We start from the raw sequence: 19,682 nt of genomic DNA on the forward strand, positions 1-19,682 counted from the left end.
CTGCACTAATTAATTTAAAGTTGATAAACTTTTAAGACTATGCCATAACATTCTCTCAAATTTTCTAGATTAAGACTCAGACATTTTCATCATGAATTTAATATGACAGGCTTTATCTTTTTTGTGATCCACTGAAAATGCTAACTTACTTGTCATATAAAAGAAATATCTGAAAATAAGTTAAATTTTCTCATAAATCAATATGCCCAAGAAATGAACCACAAATTTTGTAGTCAAAAGTATTTCTCAATTTAGTTATCCAAGGTGAACTAGCTACAAAATATTAATAGAAACACCATTCTAACAGGATCTTTATATTTAAGTCATTATACAATTCGAAGACCTCAAAAGCAGGAGCGATGTGAGGGCAGAAGTCTATAAGCAAAGGTGACTACAGACATACTTTATAGCTTCACACCACAGGCAGGAAACAGGAGCAATAAACCACAGCTCTCAGCGGCCTTGACACTTGGGATCCTTCTGCCTCAGTCTCCTTGGTACTGTGATTACAGTCTGTATTCTCAAGTGAGGTTTTTGGGTTGTTTTTTTTTTTGTTTGTTTGTTTGTTTTTTTTTTCTCCAAGAGACTTCATGAAGAGTAATCTGCAATGTCTTAAACCTGTCCTTGGCTCAGTTTCACTGAGCACAGAATTCCAGGTCACAAACGATCTGCCTTCAGAACTAGAGACATGCCACCACTGTTTTTCAGGACTTGCTGATGTCAACTGATAACATCTGTATTTTCTCTGTGTGTTTCCAAAAAGATTCCCCTACCCCTAAAGTTCTAAAGCCGCACCTGAATGTGGCAAATGAGTCTTTTCTCATTCATCTTGTTCAACACTCAGTGAGTTACAATGTGTGAGCTAATGGCTTTCTTCATTCATGGAAATCATATCCAGTTACTGTCTGCTTTTTCCCTCTCGCTTTATTTTCTCTTCACTCGAGTTCACCTGGCTGCCGCATTTATCTTTTCAGAATCTTTCGTGTTTCAGGTCTCCCCTTATGTTCTACCTTTACTGAACTTTGATTAATTTCTTCTACCTCCTACCTCTTCTTTATGGTTATTTCTAATTAATTATTTTGTTTATATATAAGAATATATATCTTTTACTTCTGTAACTGTTTATTATATTGTTTAATAATTGCTATTGCTTTTCAAAATTATTTAAAAAGGTGATGAGATGCCTTAGCATATTTCTGAACTTTATGTTTTTTCTTCTAAATTCAAATGTTTATTAAACTTTCTATTTTGTAATATTTGATGTTCTTCAACTGTCTCCTAATATTGGCTCACAATTCGTGTTTAAGGTGAAAATTAAGAGAGATGAATATAATCACACGTACATGACTATTAATATGAATACCTACAATAAAATGTCCACTGCACTTATGGAGTTAACTTTCCTCTGAAGAAAGGAAAACTGGAATAAAACATGAGCTGTGAATAGGGACTGTCAAACCTCACTCTACTGGAATGAGAAAAGAACAGATAAGCAAGCTGGAGATGGAGATTTTCCAACTGCTTAAATCCTTCAATACTTTACTCTTGGATGGAGTTATCCAGCACCATCCAACTCTTCCCTCCCATCCCTAAGGAGAATGACTCCACTCTTCCAGATACATCCCATTAATTAATGCGTCCTGATCTTTCCTGAGCCCCTGCACTGCCTCTTCAGTGTTCCAACAACAAGACTGCTTCCAAACCTACTACAACAGTCACTTGAATGTACTTTATTCCTCTCTGGATTTTTATTTCTGGTGACACTATTAGGATTCCAGATTCCAGCTTCATCAAAGTTTTTGGTCTCTTCCATTATTTTCAAACATTCCTTTAATGTATCTCAGGCCATTGAGATTTGAAAGAACAGGTTAACAGGCAGAAGAAGTAAATGATGGACCAATATATGATCTCCTTCCAAGATGTATCCTTCTAATGGTCAAGCCTGCTGTCATAAGGTCTCTTCTCAGTATTACAACCTGTATTTCCCATGCAGATGTAACTGAGAAGGTCTCACATCACTTTCTGTGATTAGCCTAGCATTCTTTGCTGGCCAGGTTTGCTGTCTAGGCAGGAAACCTCAATTATATTCACAAGACAGTTTCTGAAAAAACTATTATGATTTTTTTAACAATAGCATAAGAGAAATTAAATTATTAAGGGATTAAGATATGTATGTCCATATTCCTTTGTCATGAAAAAAGTTCTCAACTCTTCTACTCTACCTCCATAGAAGAATAAATGCAATTATTAAAAGCATCTATCTGTTAAATCTTGAAGAGTGGTTTAGTTATAGTTATATAACATTTTAAACTCCTTGAAAGACATTTATAATTTATATAACACCAATAACCATATATTTACTTCATTCAAAACTAGTACAACCACATAAAAACAGAACACCAACTGTTTATTAATCATTATGTGTTTATGCAAATACAAAGACAAGGGAGCTGGAGAGGTAAAACAGATGTGTCTCAAGTATATAAATTTAGTTCAATTTCTTACGTATTACAAAATCATATTAAAATATAAGGATGTGGGTCTCAATCTAAGGATGTTTTCTTGCCTTCATGGTATATACTTTCCTAATACATAACTTTCCTAAAAACGCAGACACTATCTATCATCCATGCAATGAAGACTTCACAAACTTGCCTGTGACTACCACAGAATAATAAAAGCAGTGGTTGGCATGGCCCTGTGTGCTGTTAGACTTGCCTGTGTTATTTAAGGTTTTGTGCATGGAGCACTATCATGATACACTTCCCACAATGTAGAAAATGAGCAAGTAAAACAGTATGCGCAAGATCCTCGTAGTCAGTAGGAGGTGGGAGCTGGACATGTCACAAAAACAAAACATTCCAGTAGCACTGAGAAGTACTGACACTGACACGGCCTCCACGTTCCCAGAGCAGCAAATTAGATGCAAGTAATTAGGTTATGTGGAAACTAATAGGTGTGAAAGAGATAACAGAATTGTGGTCTCTAGGCCCACACTAACATGCCTTCCTCTTGTCCTTCTGGTCTGCCTCTTGCTCTGTATCAAGTTGCTGCTACATTTTCAGATATTAAAAAAATCTTTATTATATTACTGTTCCTATTAATCATCTACCAAGAAAAATAATTACAAACCTAAGACAAGACTTGGCTTATGTTATCATTGTATTTTTTAGCAAACATTTACTTTGTTTCCTCATATTTCCTTAAATAAACAGTTCCTCATAAATACATCATCCAATTTCATGAAAGGGAATACTTATCTGCATCCCGTAACTTTCTAGTAAATAGTGGACATTACAGAGCAGAGTGACATTTTGTCAAATGACATATTAATTTAAGTGGGTTTCTTTTATCTTCTACTTTGTTAATCACTTCTGGAGATTAAAACATGGCTTCCATTTGAGACATAATCGAAATGAACTTCTAAACTTTAAACCCAATATCCCTTAAATTTCTTCACTGTACAACTTTATTAAACTAATTACAATGTACCAGTACCAGAAACTCCAGAATCTAAGTATTACAGAATGCATCTCCGTAATTCCCCAAGCAATACCCACTTCCAGTAAGTAATGTAATTAAGCGTTATCTTGAATTTCTTCTGTTTCCATGGAAGTCTGCTAAGGCATCCCAATAAACACAAGGTAATACTGCTGGGGAAAAAGAACATACCTTCTCCTTACACGGCATTTAGCAAAGGACAGTAAGCTAAACAACGTTATGAGTCATCCCTATACAACGCCTACAAAATATCAAACACATAATAAACACAGTGTTTTAAGATGTACATTCGTGTTTTACCATTATCTTCACATTTTCCAAGGGGAGACTTTAGTATTAGAATTTTTTTATTCAAGATAATAAAGATGATGCATTGCAGAATTTATATCTCACCAAAAAGAGAAGAATAAATACTACACAAGCATATCATTCTTCTATTTACAAAGTTTATTATATATTTGAATCATTAAATTTTATATTTAATTATAGTTATATCAAAATAGATAAATAAAAATCACAAAGGCACTAAGTAAGGAATATTAAGAGCTACAAAATAAGATGTTTTCAGGAATGTACTAGTTGAATAAATGAACACTAATTAAATAAGTTATTTTTCTGTCTGTTTTAATCAGGTGAGAGGAAACAATTTAATCCCTAAATGTATCAGCAGTGTCTACTGTAAAATGATTTAATATGTGAGCCATGCTTGTGTTCCTTGCGATTGCCCAAGGCTGGTACACTGGTGCAAACCTTTTTAAAGCACTGCTATTACATTCCAGAACCCCAGATATAACTTTAATTAAAGGCCATAAATGAAGCAATCAAGTTCTATGCTGCAACTGTTTCATTTAAGGGTCATTTCTTGCTCTCATACAGTTTTAAAAGTCTCACGTGTTAAGGAATATTTAGACAGAAAAGAGTAACCTATATCAACCACTAACCCCAGCATCAGTGCATGAGTTCACAGAGCCATATGCAAGACCACAGAAGCTTAAAACTACTCTGCATAGTTTTCTTTATCTAGATAAAAATAAGAAAACCTGCCAGATCTATTTAACAACGTTGTTTGGACATGTTAAACACAAAAACATACGGGAAGAACATGTTATCATGCAGTAATTTAACTTGGTTACAAAACCATGAAGTATGCATTATTCAATGAACAAACACAAACCATTCAGACCATTAACATGAAATTACAATGGTAGATGAGAAATCCCAAAGAGTAAAAACAAATTTAAAAAAAATCATTTATTAAGTATCTTAAAGCTTAACTTTTTCTCTTAACCCAGTCCCCAAAAAACCTGCATTTTGTGGATTCTTTAGAGACTCCAGGGAGAGGGAAATAAAGAAGTAAGCCTAACACTAGTCCTTGTTAGTGAGAATCACTTCCTCGTGCTGGTCTACACACCTTCCAAACTTGTATTGAGTAGCAATGACTTGTTTTATCCAGATTTAGTAAAATACAGGGCTACGAAGGTGAACATCTTAGTTTACAAAAGTACTACCTGTCTTCAGCATGTTCAAATCAGCAAACTGTTTGCACTATTAACCATGCATTATAAATCTGATTTTGCAATGCTAGTCACTTGCATGTTATTTCTGCTTTGGTGTATTTTGGAATTTGAAGGTATATCTAGATCTAGATAAATAATTTATGATACTTAAGATAGGGTTGGGGATTTAGCTGAGTGGTAGAGCGCTTGCCTAGCAAGCGCCAGGCCCTGGGAAATGATACTTAGATAGACATATATACATATAATCATATATAGTTGTGTGTAGATAGATATTCTTTAAAAATTAAAATGGGATAAGCAAATGTACTTTTTGTTCTTTTCTTATTCTAGGAAATGATTCACTGCCTCAGTAACTCAAAGACACTAAGTTGGAACTGAAATTTGCATTCATCTGGTGCCCAGCCATGCTCCTAAGCCCTTCTGTCTTCCCTGGTTGCTGTCATGTGAGTTGGAACACCTCCTATAAGCTCACACACGTACTGCACCAACCCAGTGAGGATCCCAGAGAACTTGCTCTCCTTGAGACACTTCCCCCATCCACAGCTCCAAGACTTCTAGGAGGCCATGAATGACCAATGCAGATGAACTGAATTAAGCCCATGTTTTCTCAGCAAGAAATACAGAGTAAATCTGCAGATCGGTCTATGAGGCTACAATCTAACATGTAAAATGGGGTGCTTGCATAGCCATTTTCCATACAAAAAATTGACTGAATAATCAGACAAACAAAAAAAGGGGAAGTATCAAGAGTTAAATAAGGAGACAGAAAAGGTTCACTGTTGTTCATTCCTGTAAGAAAATGTTTGTCAGTTGACAAAATTTATCCCAACACGGTTTGCTTCTTTATCTCATTAACACAGAGAATTTAGACGTCACCTAACATACAATATAGTAACAATGACCAAATAACTAAGTTGGTATTTCAAACCATTCCAAACTGATAGTAGCAAAAGCTGACTATATTTTGCTAGAGCATGAAAACTCTAGAATGCTACAGGAACTTTTGTTACTGTAAAAAAAATGAATTTTTAATATCACTGAGCAGTTAGAAGAATACACTCCACAACTAGGAGTATATTTTGATAAACTTTACACACACCTGTAAACCTGTCTTCACTATGCCCATAAACTGTTAAGTTTCCTTTTACCTCTTCCTACCCCTTCCCAGAATCCAACAGTACAGGAAAAAGAAAACGAGCCTCTTCCTTCACTTCTCAGGGCCAGGTCATAGGGTTCCTGAGCTTCAGCAGTGAACCTCAATACTTCCAGTGGATGAATGCATCAGGAAATGTGAAATGGAGAAGTAAAACACTCATGTCCACATGGTGTGCACTCATTGATAAGTGGATTATTAGCCCAAATGCTCAAATTACCCTAGATGCACAGACCACATGAAACTCAAGAAGGATGACCAAAGTGTGGATGTTTCACTCCTTCTTTAAAAGTGGAACAAAAATATCCATAAGGAGGAGATAGGGAGTCAAAGTTTAGAGCAGAGACTGAAGAACAGCCAGCCATTCAGAGCCTGCCCCACATGTGGTGCATATATATACAGCCACCAAAACTAGATAAGATTGACGAAGCTAAGAAGTGCAGGCTGACAGGAACACGATGTAGATCTCTCCTGAGAGACACAACCAGAGTATGTCAAATACAGAGGCGAATGCCAGCAGCAAACCACTGAACTGAGAACAGGACCCCCATTGAAGGAATTAGAGAAAGGACTGAAAGAGCTGAAGGAGCTTGCAACCCCATAACAACAATAATGCCAACCAACCAGAGCTTCCAGGGACTAAACCACTACCGAAAGACTATACATGGACTGACCCAGGGCTCCAACTGCATAGGTAGCAGAGAATAGCCTTGTTGGGGCACCAGTGGGAGGGGAAGCCCTTGGTCCTGCCAAGGTTGGACCCCAGTGTAAGGGATTGTTGGGGGAGGTAATGAAGGAGTGAATGAGGGAAACACCCATTTAGAAGGGGAGGGGGAGGGCCTGAGGCCTGATGGACAGGAAACCAGGAAAGGGAATAACATTTGAAATGTAAATAAGAAATACCCAATCTAATAAAAATGGAAGAAAAAAATTCATGTCCAGGACACCAAGTGGCATCCACCCTGATGAGGAGCTATAGCCTTTTGTTATGTTATGATACAAAACCTAAACTGGTCATCTGTAGTGAACAGGACTGTATTGCCTCAATGGTCTAGGTCTGGAAAGCTTGGCAACACATGGTGACAATGACTGAAAGCCACAACCAATCGAAATGCAGAGTTGTAGAACAATGTCCTAAAGGATTCCTCTACACAATACTTCTGCACCTAAGGCTTGGAGAACACTGAAGAATAGGAACTGAAAAGACTGTAAAAGCCAGAGGATCAGGAAGTAAGCTGCAAGTGTGTACCTCTTAGGAACATCAGAAGCTACACACATAATGTCTCACCAACATAACTATTTACACATGAGCTGAACAAGGACAGTAACAGCAACAGAAGGCATGCTGAAGGAGGCAGAGAGAAGAAAGCCCAAGAAGCCTCACTGAGGAAGGCTGGGAGCTGAGGAGGTGCTATCTCCAAGGGAGGAACATAGCAATTGTCCAGTGCCAAATGGTCAGCCTTGAAAACATACAAGGAACAAGACATAGACTGATCAGGTTCTTTTTACATAGATTTAGACATGCATATGCATATATGCACACAGTAACAATTAGTGCAAAAACAGGAACCATGTATTGGAAGCAGAACAGGGAGGGGTATATGTGAAGGTTTGGAGGGAGGAAGGGAAAGGGAAAAATGTTATTAAGTAAATTATAATCTCAAAAATAAAAAGTCTGACATTGGCAAGGGCTTCTTGATACATCATAACACAGCAGAAGATATCACATCAGAGAGAGAAGACAGACAGACACAGAAAGACAGCAAAGGGAGCAAATACACTCCATGAGCCCACTCCTTCAGTAAGGTTCTAGCCTACTGCTGAAGGACAGGCCCAGTGACCTAAAATCTTAGGAGGCCCATATCTTAATTGTGCCACAAGAGCAATTCAACAAACATTCCAACCTAGCATGCTCTTTAACCTGTCAACAGAAACTCTTTCTCCACTGTTTTGTTTGGTTTTCTTTCCAAGTAGGGCCAGGGTTTGGTTTGCTTTGGGTTTTTGTCTTTCCTTTCTGACATCATGTACTATTTTTCTTTGTAGTTTTTACCTATGGCCCATTTACAATTCTTTACATTACCTTTTTTAATATTCATTTATTTCATTTTAATGAGTTTCTTTACACTTTATCGTTTTCATTTCACATGCATTTTTTACCACCTTTCCACTCAAAGCAGAAAGCAAAGATGTGACTAGATGCAGAAAGACTGGATGTGATAATACATGCCCAAGGGAAAAATGTATTTTTATTTCACTGCAGGTCCAGCTGACCCCAGAGTAAACTGCCAAGCCAGTCAGAATAGGTTTTCTACTAGCTTCAGATTCCAATCTCCACCCATAAAGTTCCTAGAAGGATGAAACTATCCAAGCAGCCACACAGACCAGAAGCAGAGGTCTCTTAGAATACAAAGTAATGTTTGTTCACGTTCCAAAACACTTTATCCTCTTACTAGAAAACATGATCTAAAAATACCTACCTTCTTATTCTTTATTCGTTCAACAGAACATTTCACAAGTACCTGCTCCTAAGCTGTAGTCATAGTTACAACCAAGCCTCATGTGTTCAATCCCAGGGTGAGGTGTAAGAACTGACTACAGAACTGTAAGGGGAAGCAAAGGGTTAAATTCTTGAGTTTCTGAGGCAAGCCACTGGATGGATATTTGATGCACATGGCACAATAGGGAAGGCCTGGGGGAGCAATTGGAGATAATATTTATCACTGTTTTTTAAATTTAATATTCTTGTTTCTTTGAGACTCATCTACCAAGTTTCTCTTAACTACTTCAGAATCTGTCTCGTATTTCTTTTTTATCTTCATGTACCCAGCACATCTGATGATATTTGTTAAATTTAATTAAATTTAAGTATTGAAGTGATCTCACAACAAAACTTGTGTCAACATTCATAAACCTTATGTTTAGAATGTCAAGTACAGATGCTTTAGTCAAGGACACTGCATGAATAACATGGAAAAGGAAGTGCTGTAGGCGTCTGCACACACACACACACACACACACACACACACACGCATGCATGTTTATAACTTTCAAATGCACACACCATTAAATGATTGATGGAATAAATGGAATTACAAAGCCAAGTTTCCTTTTGGAATTCTCTCTTAATCATCATATGCTAACCATGTGTTGTAAAACATGTCAAGTCCTTCTCTTCGGTTTAAGATTTATTCTAAGAAAAAGAATGGTGGACATTAAATATCCTCTATGACTCCTTTTGGAAACTTCTTCAAACTTCACATCTGAAATATTTTTCTTAGACTTAAAAATAAAGAATAAGACTTGACATTTCTTAAACACCTGATGCATATGATGATCTTGAAAGACTGGAAACCTTAGTCATTGGCACAATAATGTAAAGAAAACTCACGTGCATGTAAGCACAGCTCAGGAGAACATGTGTTGTACAGTACAGTGTGGCAAAACAGAATCTTAGCAGCTGGCACTCATGTGGGTACCTGATTTTAGCATCAGAAAAAAATTCCATCATTTTATTATTTTGTGTAGAAGTCAGAGAAAATACTTGATTGTTTATTTTATAATTTTTAATATGTATTTTATTAATCTGACCTTTGACAACTATTTCACTGTCAATTTGGAAATCTAGAAAATAGTATTTTTAAGTATATATTACATTAAATAATATATGAGAATTAAACAAATATTAGTTCTATTGCTGTAAGCCTATATTTAATGCTTATTATTAAAGCCATACAAACTTGTATTTTAGCAACTGAAAGTTATTGGGTCAAATTTTATCAGTACTAAGATAAGCTACAGGGGTGCTTAGGGAGAACAATTCTACAGCACAAATGTCACCAGAGACAGCCCTGTGCTAAAACAAAAATATCAGCAGAGACATCCCCAAGCACAGAGTTCACATCTCTTTACCTACTGCCTGCAACAGCACCTCAAACCCAGCAATCAGCATTTAGACCCAAATGCATAGTACAAGCCCTCTCATGAATGATCAAGACATCACACTAGCACATTGTACTTTTGTGGTTTTGTGGACTAGCTAAAAAAATAATAATAATAATTAACTTGCAGATGTTCAATATATTTTTCATTCTTCCCCTTTGTCCCAATCTTTAGACAAAATTTAGTAACACTCTGGACGGTAAAAATTCAGTCGCTAGGCCAACAGTGATATGTGTTTATAACATAGGTATCTACACGGCCAGGCCAACAGTGATATGTGTTTATAACATAGGTATCTACACGGCCAGGCCAACAGTGATATGTGTTTATGGAACAGGTATCTACATGGCCTGCTTCTTCTCCAAAGTTCAAAGTAGAAAGTTCATGCTCAGTTTAAGCTGATCTCCAGCTTTTAGTATTTATAATCTTTTAATCAAAATATCACACTAGCATAGGTCAAATACACAAGCTTTGGGATAAATCCCTCCTGTAAATGATCCTTAGTGACGAACACTTCATCTACCAAAGCCATTCAGCCAGGTACATCTCCAGTCACAGGACAGCAATGTCCAAGCCCCACATGAAGCTTAAATGCCCAGATCGGAAGACATGAAGACAGGAAGGCAAGAACAAAAAACAAAAACTAAAACTCAGCTGTTGATGAATTCCATGGGGAAATAAATAAAACGCATGGTCTGGGCTGTACACGTGTGGCGACTGTTACTCTGTGGAACAGAGGTGTCAAACTTTACAGCTGTGACATTGCACCACAGTCCCAGAGAAGAAACCAGCAAGGCATGCAGATACTGGAGACTAGAAAGGGTCTAAGCAAGGTCCCACACAAGAGGCTGGTCATGAGTCCTCGGCCAGGGTGGGCGAATGAGGGAGCATAGAGAGCAATGGGCGGGTAATAAAGAGAAACACAGAGACCTCTCATTTTCACAGACTCTTCCAAGTCCTAAGAAAACAACTTTGTAATTTGCTCAGTCACATGTTTTCACAAAATCTGCAAAACTACAGTATTTTAAGCACAAAACGTTAAATCACTAACATTATATTTTGATTTATTTGTCACACTACACCTTTTTGTGCACAGCACAGACATTTTAGGACCAAGCTTACTGCTAGTTCAGTTCAGGACATATTTCCATTGAAATTATCAAAGTGCATTCATATGCATTTATTTTCCAGTTGCTTCCAGTTACAGACAACTGATTGCTGTTGGTCCCTGAAAGTACACTTTCCATGAACTGCTGACCACTCTAACTTACTCTGCCATAAAAGAAGACAGAAAGCTCAGAAGCCACACTAACACAGAGGAGTAAGATGCCAAGTCCAATAAAGGGCTGAGGCAGCGGAAAGAAATGTCTGAAAGGCACAGCACCAGAAGACAAAGGCTCTTCCCAATGTCAGACATGGAAAGTGTTAAGGAGAGAACCAATGTTGATCCAGATCCAGCTTAGATACAGGTCTCTCTTGTCAAATAAACGGTGTGAACACAATCACAATTACTGTAAGTGTATCAACATCGAAATGTTATGAAGTCTTAACTTCTGATGGAAACTGTATAACAGGATACATTTTAGAACTGCTGTCTTTTAAAACTAATACTGTCCGAAACAGAGTAAGCCTGCCTCTCAGATACAATTTTAATTATTCCAACTGCTTAAAATTTAAAAAATATATTTGACCAATACCTCAAAGTAGACTAAATTATGTTATTTATTCTGGTCAAAAAATAACAAAATCATCCTATAGGGAACTGAAAATGTATAAACAATGAACAATGGAAAAAGTAATACAGCTAGGGTTGATGTATGCCAAGAACCACAGCATTTGGATGCCTAAGGCTCAAGAACTAAGAACTCAAGGTCAGCTCGGAACAAATAGTAACCTTCAAGCCAGCTTGGACTACACTGCAGGCCCCCACTGAAGTTAAGGAGAGACATAAGAAATAAACTGGTATGTATGCTAGGTGATTGTTTTACTAGACATGTTTTTCTAGATTTTATTATATCTGATACATATCTTCTTAAATTAAGTCATTCAAAAAATACTAGATGAACTAAGCAGCACATTAAAAATAGCACTCTAGGGCTGGGGATTTAGCTCAGTGGTAGAGCGCTTACCTAGGAAGCGCAAGGCCCTGGGTTCGGTCCCCAGCTCCGGAAAAAAAAAAAAAAAAAATAGCACTCTAGATTCCAGACCCCAATATACACACACAGGTAAACAGTTTAATTAAATTGAGGCAAAAATATGAAGTACAATCGGGATTCAGAAAAGATGAAAAAGAAAAAAAATTTAACAATAAACAAAACATGGAGAAGAAAATAATGTTTAAATACAGACACCAAGGAAAAGTAGAGAATAACTAAAAAAGCAAACTAAGTTCTGATTTCAAAACAAAACTACATCCTTTCCAGTATAGTTCCCAAAGAGAAGCTTAAAAACTAAGGAAAAATAAAGATTTCCTAAAAAAGTAAAAGAGATTGACAACAGATTCCAAAAAGTGTCTACACACACAAAAAGGGGGGTGAGGGGCTTTAGGTTTTCGTCAGCCTAGAATTCTATATCCACCAAGATTATTGTTCTCTCAGCATATACTTATCAAATTCTATTCATGTCAGACTCTACCTACATGGTTATAATACAATGAGACATAAAACAGGAAAAGTCCCTAACTGGACAGAGCTTACAGATTAGAAGAATACTGTATTCAAAAAAAGTAAAGCCAAAAAGTAATCCTTTATTTGTCTGTCCTCTCCTGCTGTCCTAAAACTTTTTTATTTCAATTAAAAGAGACTGGAACACCGAAGTTCCTATAGTAGATGTCTTTAAATGATTTAGCCAATTGCACAGCCTGGGCTTTACTGTTCATACGTGACATCATCTCTTACGTCCCACAGACCCTGCAGATCTTTCTGTACATAGCATATATGTGCAGAAAGATGCATCAGTCCGGCACTGCTCTTACAGTTCCCATAGTGCACGTAGTTCGCATTTCAGCCCTGTGCATCCATTAGTATCTCACCGACCTCCTTCACCACACAGCAGACTGCATAAGCATGGGTGTTACCAGCAGTCAGCACAGTCACCTCAAATAGAGTAGCACTGTATTGAACTGTTATCCATCCCCAAAGGAACGTCTACATGTGTTGGGGATTGGTTCTAATTCTTTGTCTTAATTCAGCTCCCAGAATCACATGGGAGTCTATGCATTCAGATGCTAAAGGAAGCCTGAAGCCTGAAGCCTGAAGCCTGCCCCGAGTAGATTCTAATTGGGAAATAAGGTTGTCTGTCAATGGCCAGGGTGAAAGAGGTGGGACTTTCAGATTGCACAGGCAAGGAACAAGGGGAGGAGAAGAAGGTAAGAATTGCCATGACTAAGAGGCAGAGGGATTAAACTTAAGAGCTGCAGCCATGTAAGAATGTGGGAAAGTAGCCCTAGGGGTCACTCCACCGATTGGGTCTTGGGTAGCAGAGATGAAATGTTGCTTTAGCAAGTTGACTCAGCAAAGTTGGAGGGAAGGATATATGCTGGTGGCAGGGAGGATTAGAAATGCCCAGACATTGAGCTAGGCATTGAGTCTAGGCATATCAAAATTAGCTGCTGGGGTGTGTGTGTGTGGGTGGGTGGGTGTGTGGGTGGGTGGGTGGGTGGGTGTGTGTGTGTGTGTGTGTGTGTGTTTGTGTGTGTGTGTGTGTGTCATTCGAGAATCCGGAGCTCTTAGGCACAGTGGTTTAACAAATTTACTGCTACATACATGTGATTGGATTTGGAGTTATTTAAAGGACATATTTCTAGGTCTGTTCATGAAGATGTTTCCAGAGAAATTTAACTATCAACTTTATATGTTGGGGTCATAAACTGAAGCAAAAAAAAACATAAAAACAACAAAAAAAAGGAAGGAAGAGGAAAAAGCAAGCTGAGTACTAGCACTCATCTCTGCATCCTGACAGTAGAGGAGATGTGACAGAGCAGATGTCCAGCATGTCTGCCACCATGCCTTCTCAGCATAATGGACTGTGTCCCCTCAAACCAAGAGCCAGAAGCAGCCATTCTTTTCCTCACATGGCTGTTGTCAGGTATTAGCAAGAAAAGAAACTAGCATACAAAATACATCTGGAAATACATGATCTTGTTACAGAACTCAAGAGCTTATCTACAGGAAAATTAACCATTTTCAGTTAAACTACTGAATGTTGTATATCAACTATTATTTTAAAGCTATTAAGCCCCCTTCCAATCTGCACCTCCACTTGAACCCCTAGCAGATTTCTGAGCCTGCCCTGGGACCCCACAGCCTACCTACTCTGAGGAGGTCTGCCATAACCAAGTGAGAACCCTGCCCCAATACCCATGCCAGCTGGGAACCTCCCTCACCACCCAGAGTCCAGCAGATGTGGAATCTACTCCACTCTGGCCGAACATCATCCCCATTCCGGTCTGCACCTCCACCTGAACCCTGCCCACGCAACCTCACCCCAAGACCCCCACAGTCTACCAGTCTCCCAGGAGGTCTGCCATAACCAGGAACATAGCCTACCTGTGTCCCAGGAAGTTTGACATACATACATACATACATACATACATACATACATACATACATACATATATCAACATGCCTGTCACTGGACTCTAAAGCCACGCTCTCTCTCAGGAGGCCTGCCCAAACCAGGGACACAAGAACACAGGAACACAAAAGGCCTACTGTCACAAGGGACACAAGAGGCCTGCTCTAACCAGAGACAATACTGCATACTTCCTAGGATTCTTGTTCTAGACCAGGTCACACAGTTCAACCTGCCTCCAAGGAATCCTTCTCCAGCCTAAGATACCCAGGCCAGTTAACACCAGAGGCAAGCAGATGGCGAAAGGCAAGTGCAAGAGCATAAGCAACAGAAGCCAATGTAATCCGGCAACCTCAGAACCTAATTCTCTACCACAGCAAGCCCAGGATATCCTAGCACACCTAAAGAGCAAGACTCTGACCTGGAGTCCAATCTCATGAAGAAGAAGAGGCTTTTATTTGAGGAGGATATAAATAATTCCCTTAAAGAAATACAGGGAGAAAAACAGGCAAACTGGTAGAAGCCCTAAAGAGGAAACAAATAAATCCCTTAAGGAAATACAGGAAATCACAATTAAACAGACTTTGAAGGAATTGAACAATATAGTCTAAGACCTAAAAATAAGGAAATCATAAATGGAGGCAAACCTAGAAATGAAAAACCAAGAAATGAGTAAAGAAACTGTAGGTGTCAGAATATAAGAGATGGAAGTGAGTGGAAGATAGCATAGAAAATATCAGCATATTGGTTAAAGAAACTACAAAGGGTAAAAAATTCCTAACTCAAGTCTGGGACACAATGAAAAGATCAAACCAAAGAATAATAGGTATAAAAGAGGATGAAGATTCCCAGTTCAAAGGGCCTTCATCTTCAACAAAGTCATAGAAGAAAATTTCTCTAACTTAAAGGGCCATAAACATACAAGAAGCCTACAGAAAATTAAAGAGACTAGACCAAAAAAGAAAATCCTCCCCACTAGATAATTATCAAAACACTAAATGTACAGAACAGACAATATCAAAAGCCATAAGGGGATAAAAACAAGTAATATAGGAAGTCTACCCTATGAGAATTACACTAGATCTTCAAGAGAGATGTTAAAAGCCAGAACACGCTAGGCAGATGCCATACAGACCACAAGAGACCTCAGATGCCAGCCTAGGCTACTATATATAACAAGTAAAACTCTCTAAATCACCATAGATGGAAAACCAAGACATGCCATGAAAAAAGAGAATTAAAACAATATCTTTCTTCTAATCCAGCCCTACGGAGGATACTAGAAGCAAAACTATAACACAAGGAGGGTAACTACACACAAGAAATTAGTCATATCACAACAAACCCAAAAGAAGAGAATCTGACACACAAATACCTCCATCAACAAAAACAACAGTTACTAACAATCATTGGTCTTTAATATCTCTCAGAATCAATGGACTCAATTCCCCAGTAAAAAGACACAGGCTGACAGACTGAATATGCAAATAGGGTCCATCATTTTGCTTCATGCAAGAAACACACCTCAGCAACAAAGAGAGACAGTATCTCAGAGTAAAGGGCTCAAAGAAAGGTTTCCAAGCAAACGGTACAGAGAAACAAGCCCAAGTCACCATTCTATTATCCAATAAAATAGACTTTCCACCAACAGTAATCAAAAAAAAATTTTTGAGAAGGACACTTCATAGTCTCAATTCTGAACATCAATGCACCAAACAACAGGGCACCTACATTCATAAAAGAAAATTTACTAAAGCTCAAAATACACATTGAACCTCACATAGCAATAGTGGAATTCAATATCATACTCTCACTAATCAACAAGTCATTGAAACAGAAACTAAACAGAGACACAATAAAAATTAACAGAAGTTATGAACAAAATAGATTTAACAGTTATCTATAGAACTTTTCATCCCAAAACAAAAGAATATAACTTCTCAGCACCTCTTGGAACGTTCTCCAAATCTGGCCATATAAATGGACACAAAACAAGCTTCAACAGATGGAAGATTAAAACAACCATATGCATTCTGTCAGATCATCACAGACTAAGGCTGGACTTCAGTAACAACAAAAACAACAGAAAGCCCACATACTCATGGAAATTGAACAACTCTACTCAATGATAACTTGGTCACAGAAGAAATAAAGAAATTAAAGACTTTTTAGAATTTAATGAAAATGAAGGCACAGCATAACCAAGCCTGGAGAACACAATGAAAACAGTGTTCATTCATAGTACTAAGTGCCTTCATAAAAAAATTGGAGAGACCATATACTAGTAACTTAACAGTATACCTGAAAGCTTAGAACAAATAGAATAGACAGAAGGAAAAACTCAAGGCTGAAATCAACCAATTAGAAACAAAGAAAACAATACAAAGAATCAACAAAACCAATAGCTGGTTCTTTGAAGAAATTTATCTTAGTCAAACTGAAGGGCTCAGAGACAGTAACTAAATTAACAAAATCAGAAATGAAAAGGGAGGCATAACAACAGAAACTGAGGAAATTCATCAGATCTTCCTTCAAAAGCCCCTACTCAACAAAACTGAAAAATTGAGATGAAACGGGTAATTTTCTAGACTAAAGTTAAATAAAGATCAGGTAAACAGTCCCATAACCACTAAGGAAATACAAGCAGTCATTAACAGTCTCATCACCAAAAATAGCACAGGGCCAGATGGTTTTAGCACAGAGTTCTACCAGACCTTCAAAGAAAAGTTAATACCAATACTACTGAAACTATTCCACAAAATAGAAACAGGAGGAACACTACATAATTCATTCTATGAAGCCATTCTGATACCTAAACCACACAAAGACCCAACAAAGACTGAGAATTTCAGATCAATTTCACTTGTGAATATCAATGCAAGAATACTCAACAAAATTAGTTCTGCCTGAAGACCCAGCTATACCACTCTTGGGCATATACCCAAAAGATGCCCCACCATGCCACAAGGATATATGCTCCACTATGTTCATAGCAGCCTCATTTGTAATAGCCAGAAGCTGGAAATAACCTAGATGACCCTCAACCAAAGAATGGACACAGAAAATATGGTTCATTTACGCAATGGAATACTATTCAGCTATTAAAACGAGGGCATCATGAACTCTGCAGGCAAATGGACAGAACTAGAATATACATCCTGAGAGAGGTAACCCAGACCCAAAAGGCCATGCATGGTATGTACTTACTGCTCAGTGCATATTAGCCACAAGGTACAAAATACTTATAATAAAACTCACACACCATATGAAGTTTAACAAGAAGAAAGGCTCAAATGAGGATGCTTCAATCCCCTTAGAAGGGAGGAAGAAAATAATCATGGGAGGCAAAGGGAGGGAGGAACCTGGGTGGGAGAGTAGAGGGGAGCAGAAAAGTGGGGCAGGATCAGGCATGGGGGAAGACAGGAGAGAGCCAGAGAATGAATGGAAATTTACAGCTGTGAGGGTTGGAGGAGGAACCTCTAAAAAGTCTCAGAGACCTGAGGCATGAGAAGTTCCCTGGACTCAATGGGATGACCTTAGCCAAAATGCCCAACAGTGGGGCGATGGAACCTGAAGAGACCACCTCCAGCAGATAGACAGGGCCCTCGGTAGAGGGATGGGCCATCCACCTACCTTAAAAATTGTTGACCCAGAGTTATTCCTGTCTAAAGAAATGTGGGGACAAATATGGAGCAGAGACTGAAGAAAAGATCCCGGCCCAACTTGGGATCCATCTCATGGGCAGGCACCAAACCCTGACAATATTCCTGATGCAGTTTTGTGCTTGCAGACAGGAGCCTAGCATAGCTGTCCTCTGAGAGGCTCTGCCAGCAGCCGAAACTGACAGATGCAGATACTTACAGCAAACTATTGGACTGTGGTAAGGAACTCCTATGGAAAAGTTAGGGGAAGGACTGAAGAAGCTGAAGGGGATTACAACTGCAAAGGAAGAACAATAATATTAACTAACCCAGACCCCTCACAGCTTCCAGAAACTAAGCCGCCAACCAAAGAGCATATGGGCTGGTCCAAGGCCCCTGGCACTTAATTTAGCAGAGTACTGCATTGTCTAGCCTCTGGGTGAGAGGATGTGTACCTAATCCTCTTGTAGAAATTCATGCCCCAGAAAGAGGGATGGTGCGGTGGGGGAGGGAGGGAGTGTCAGGTGGGGCAGGGAGCATCCTTTCACAGACAAAGGGGAAAAGGGATGGGGTGAAGAACTCTGGGAGGGTGGATCAGAAAGGGGGAGCAACATTTGGAATGTAAGTAAATAAAATAATTTAATTTAAAGAAAAAGAAAAATGTTATGACAAGGTTAATTGGTGAACATGATAGCAGCATCTGGATTATATGTGCACTATGATCCCACGTGGCATTGGTGTCATTCCTGCAGATGTGGGAATTCAGATGATTATGTTATCACACTCGGGTTTTAACGTTAAACGTTTATCATGACAACTCATCCTTAACTCATTTCTCCCATTCAAACAACAGCACAGGCAGAGTACGGAATTAAACAGGGTGAGAGAGCTAAATATACAGGTACAAACTTGTAACCCATCAAAGACCTAAAGTTAGAAAAGAAGAATGCCAAAGGGCATATGGCAGTGACTTGGGTCTCTTCTCAAATAAGTAAAAGTTGCTATGACAGGAACTAATGAAGTGGTATCAAGTTCTCCCAGCCATTCAACACTAGCCATTGAAATATACAGGAAATGGCTCAAAGTCAAATTTTTCCTTCTTCCATTTAAAAAAAGGAAAAGAAAGAGAAGTCTATGAAATTTTTTTTAATATAGAAAAAAGAAAAAAACCTTTACTTACCAAGTTGGCCATATAAATTGTGAGCAGCCCTCTCCTGTAAATAATTTTTAAAAAAGAAAGATTAAGCTTTGATCTGACTTTTAATTATTTTATTATCAAAAATCTATCAAAAAATTTATCAGGAGTCTAAAACCACACTAATACTAATATATTAGAAAGTAAGCAAATTGTGTTAAAAT

General features: G+C 38.2%; 1 protein-coding gene across 7 annotated transcripts in view; it reads right to left on the reverse strand.

Moving 5' to 3' along the window:
• The window catches only part of Tmem135 (transmembrane protein 135), a 280,538-nt gene that overhangs the window by 138,308 nt on the left and 122,548 nt on the right, over nucleotides 1-19,682 (reverse strand). For 4 of the 7 annotated variants that reach the window (NM_001013896.1, XM_087656428.1, XM_087656436.1 and 1 more), the window contains 1 exon segment: nucleotides 19,504-19,537. The exons of the other annotated variants lie outside the window; for them this stretch is intronic. In NM_001013896.1, the coding sequence (NP_001013918.1) occupies nucleotides 19,504-19,537 (34 nt within the window). 7 annotated transcript variants of the gene reach the window in all.

The sequence above is a fragment of the Rattus norvegicus genome, chromosome 1 (genome assembly GCF_021556685.1).
Source record: "Rattus norvegicus strain SHRSP/BbbUtx chromosome 1, alternate assembly SHRSP_T2T, whole genome shotgun sequence".
Lineage (NCBI taxonomy): Eukaryota > Metazoa > Chordata > Mammalia > Rodentia > Muridae > Rattus > Rattus norvegicus.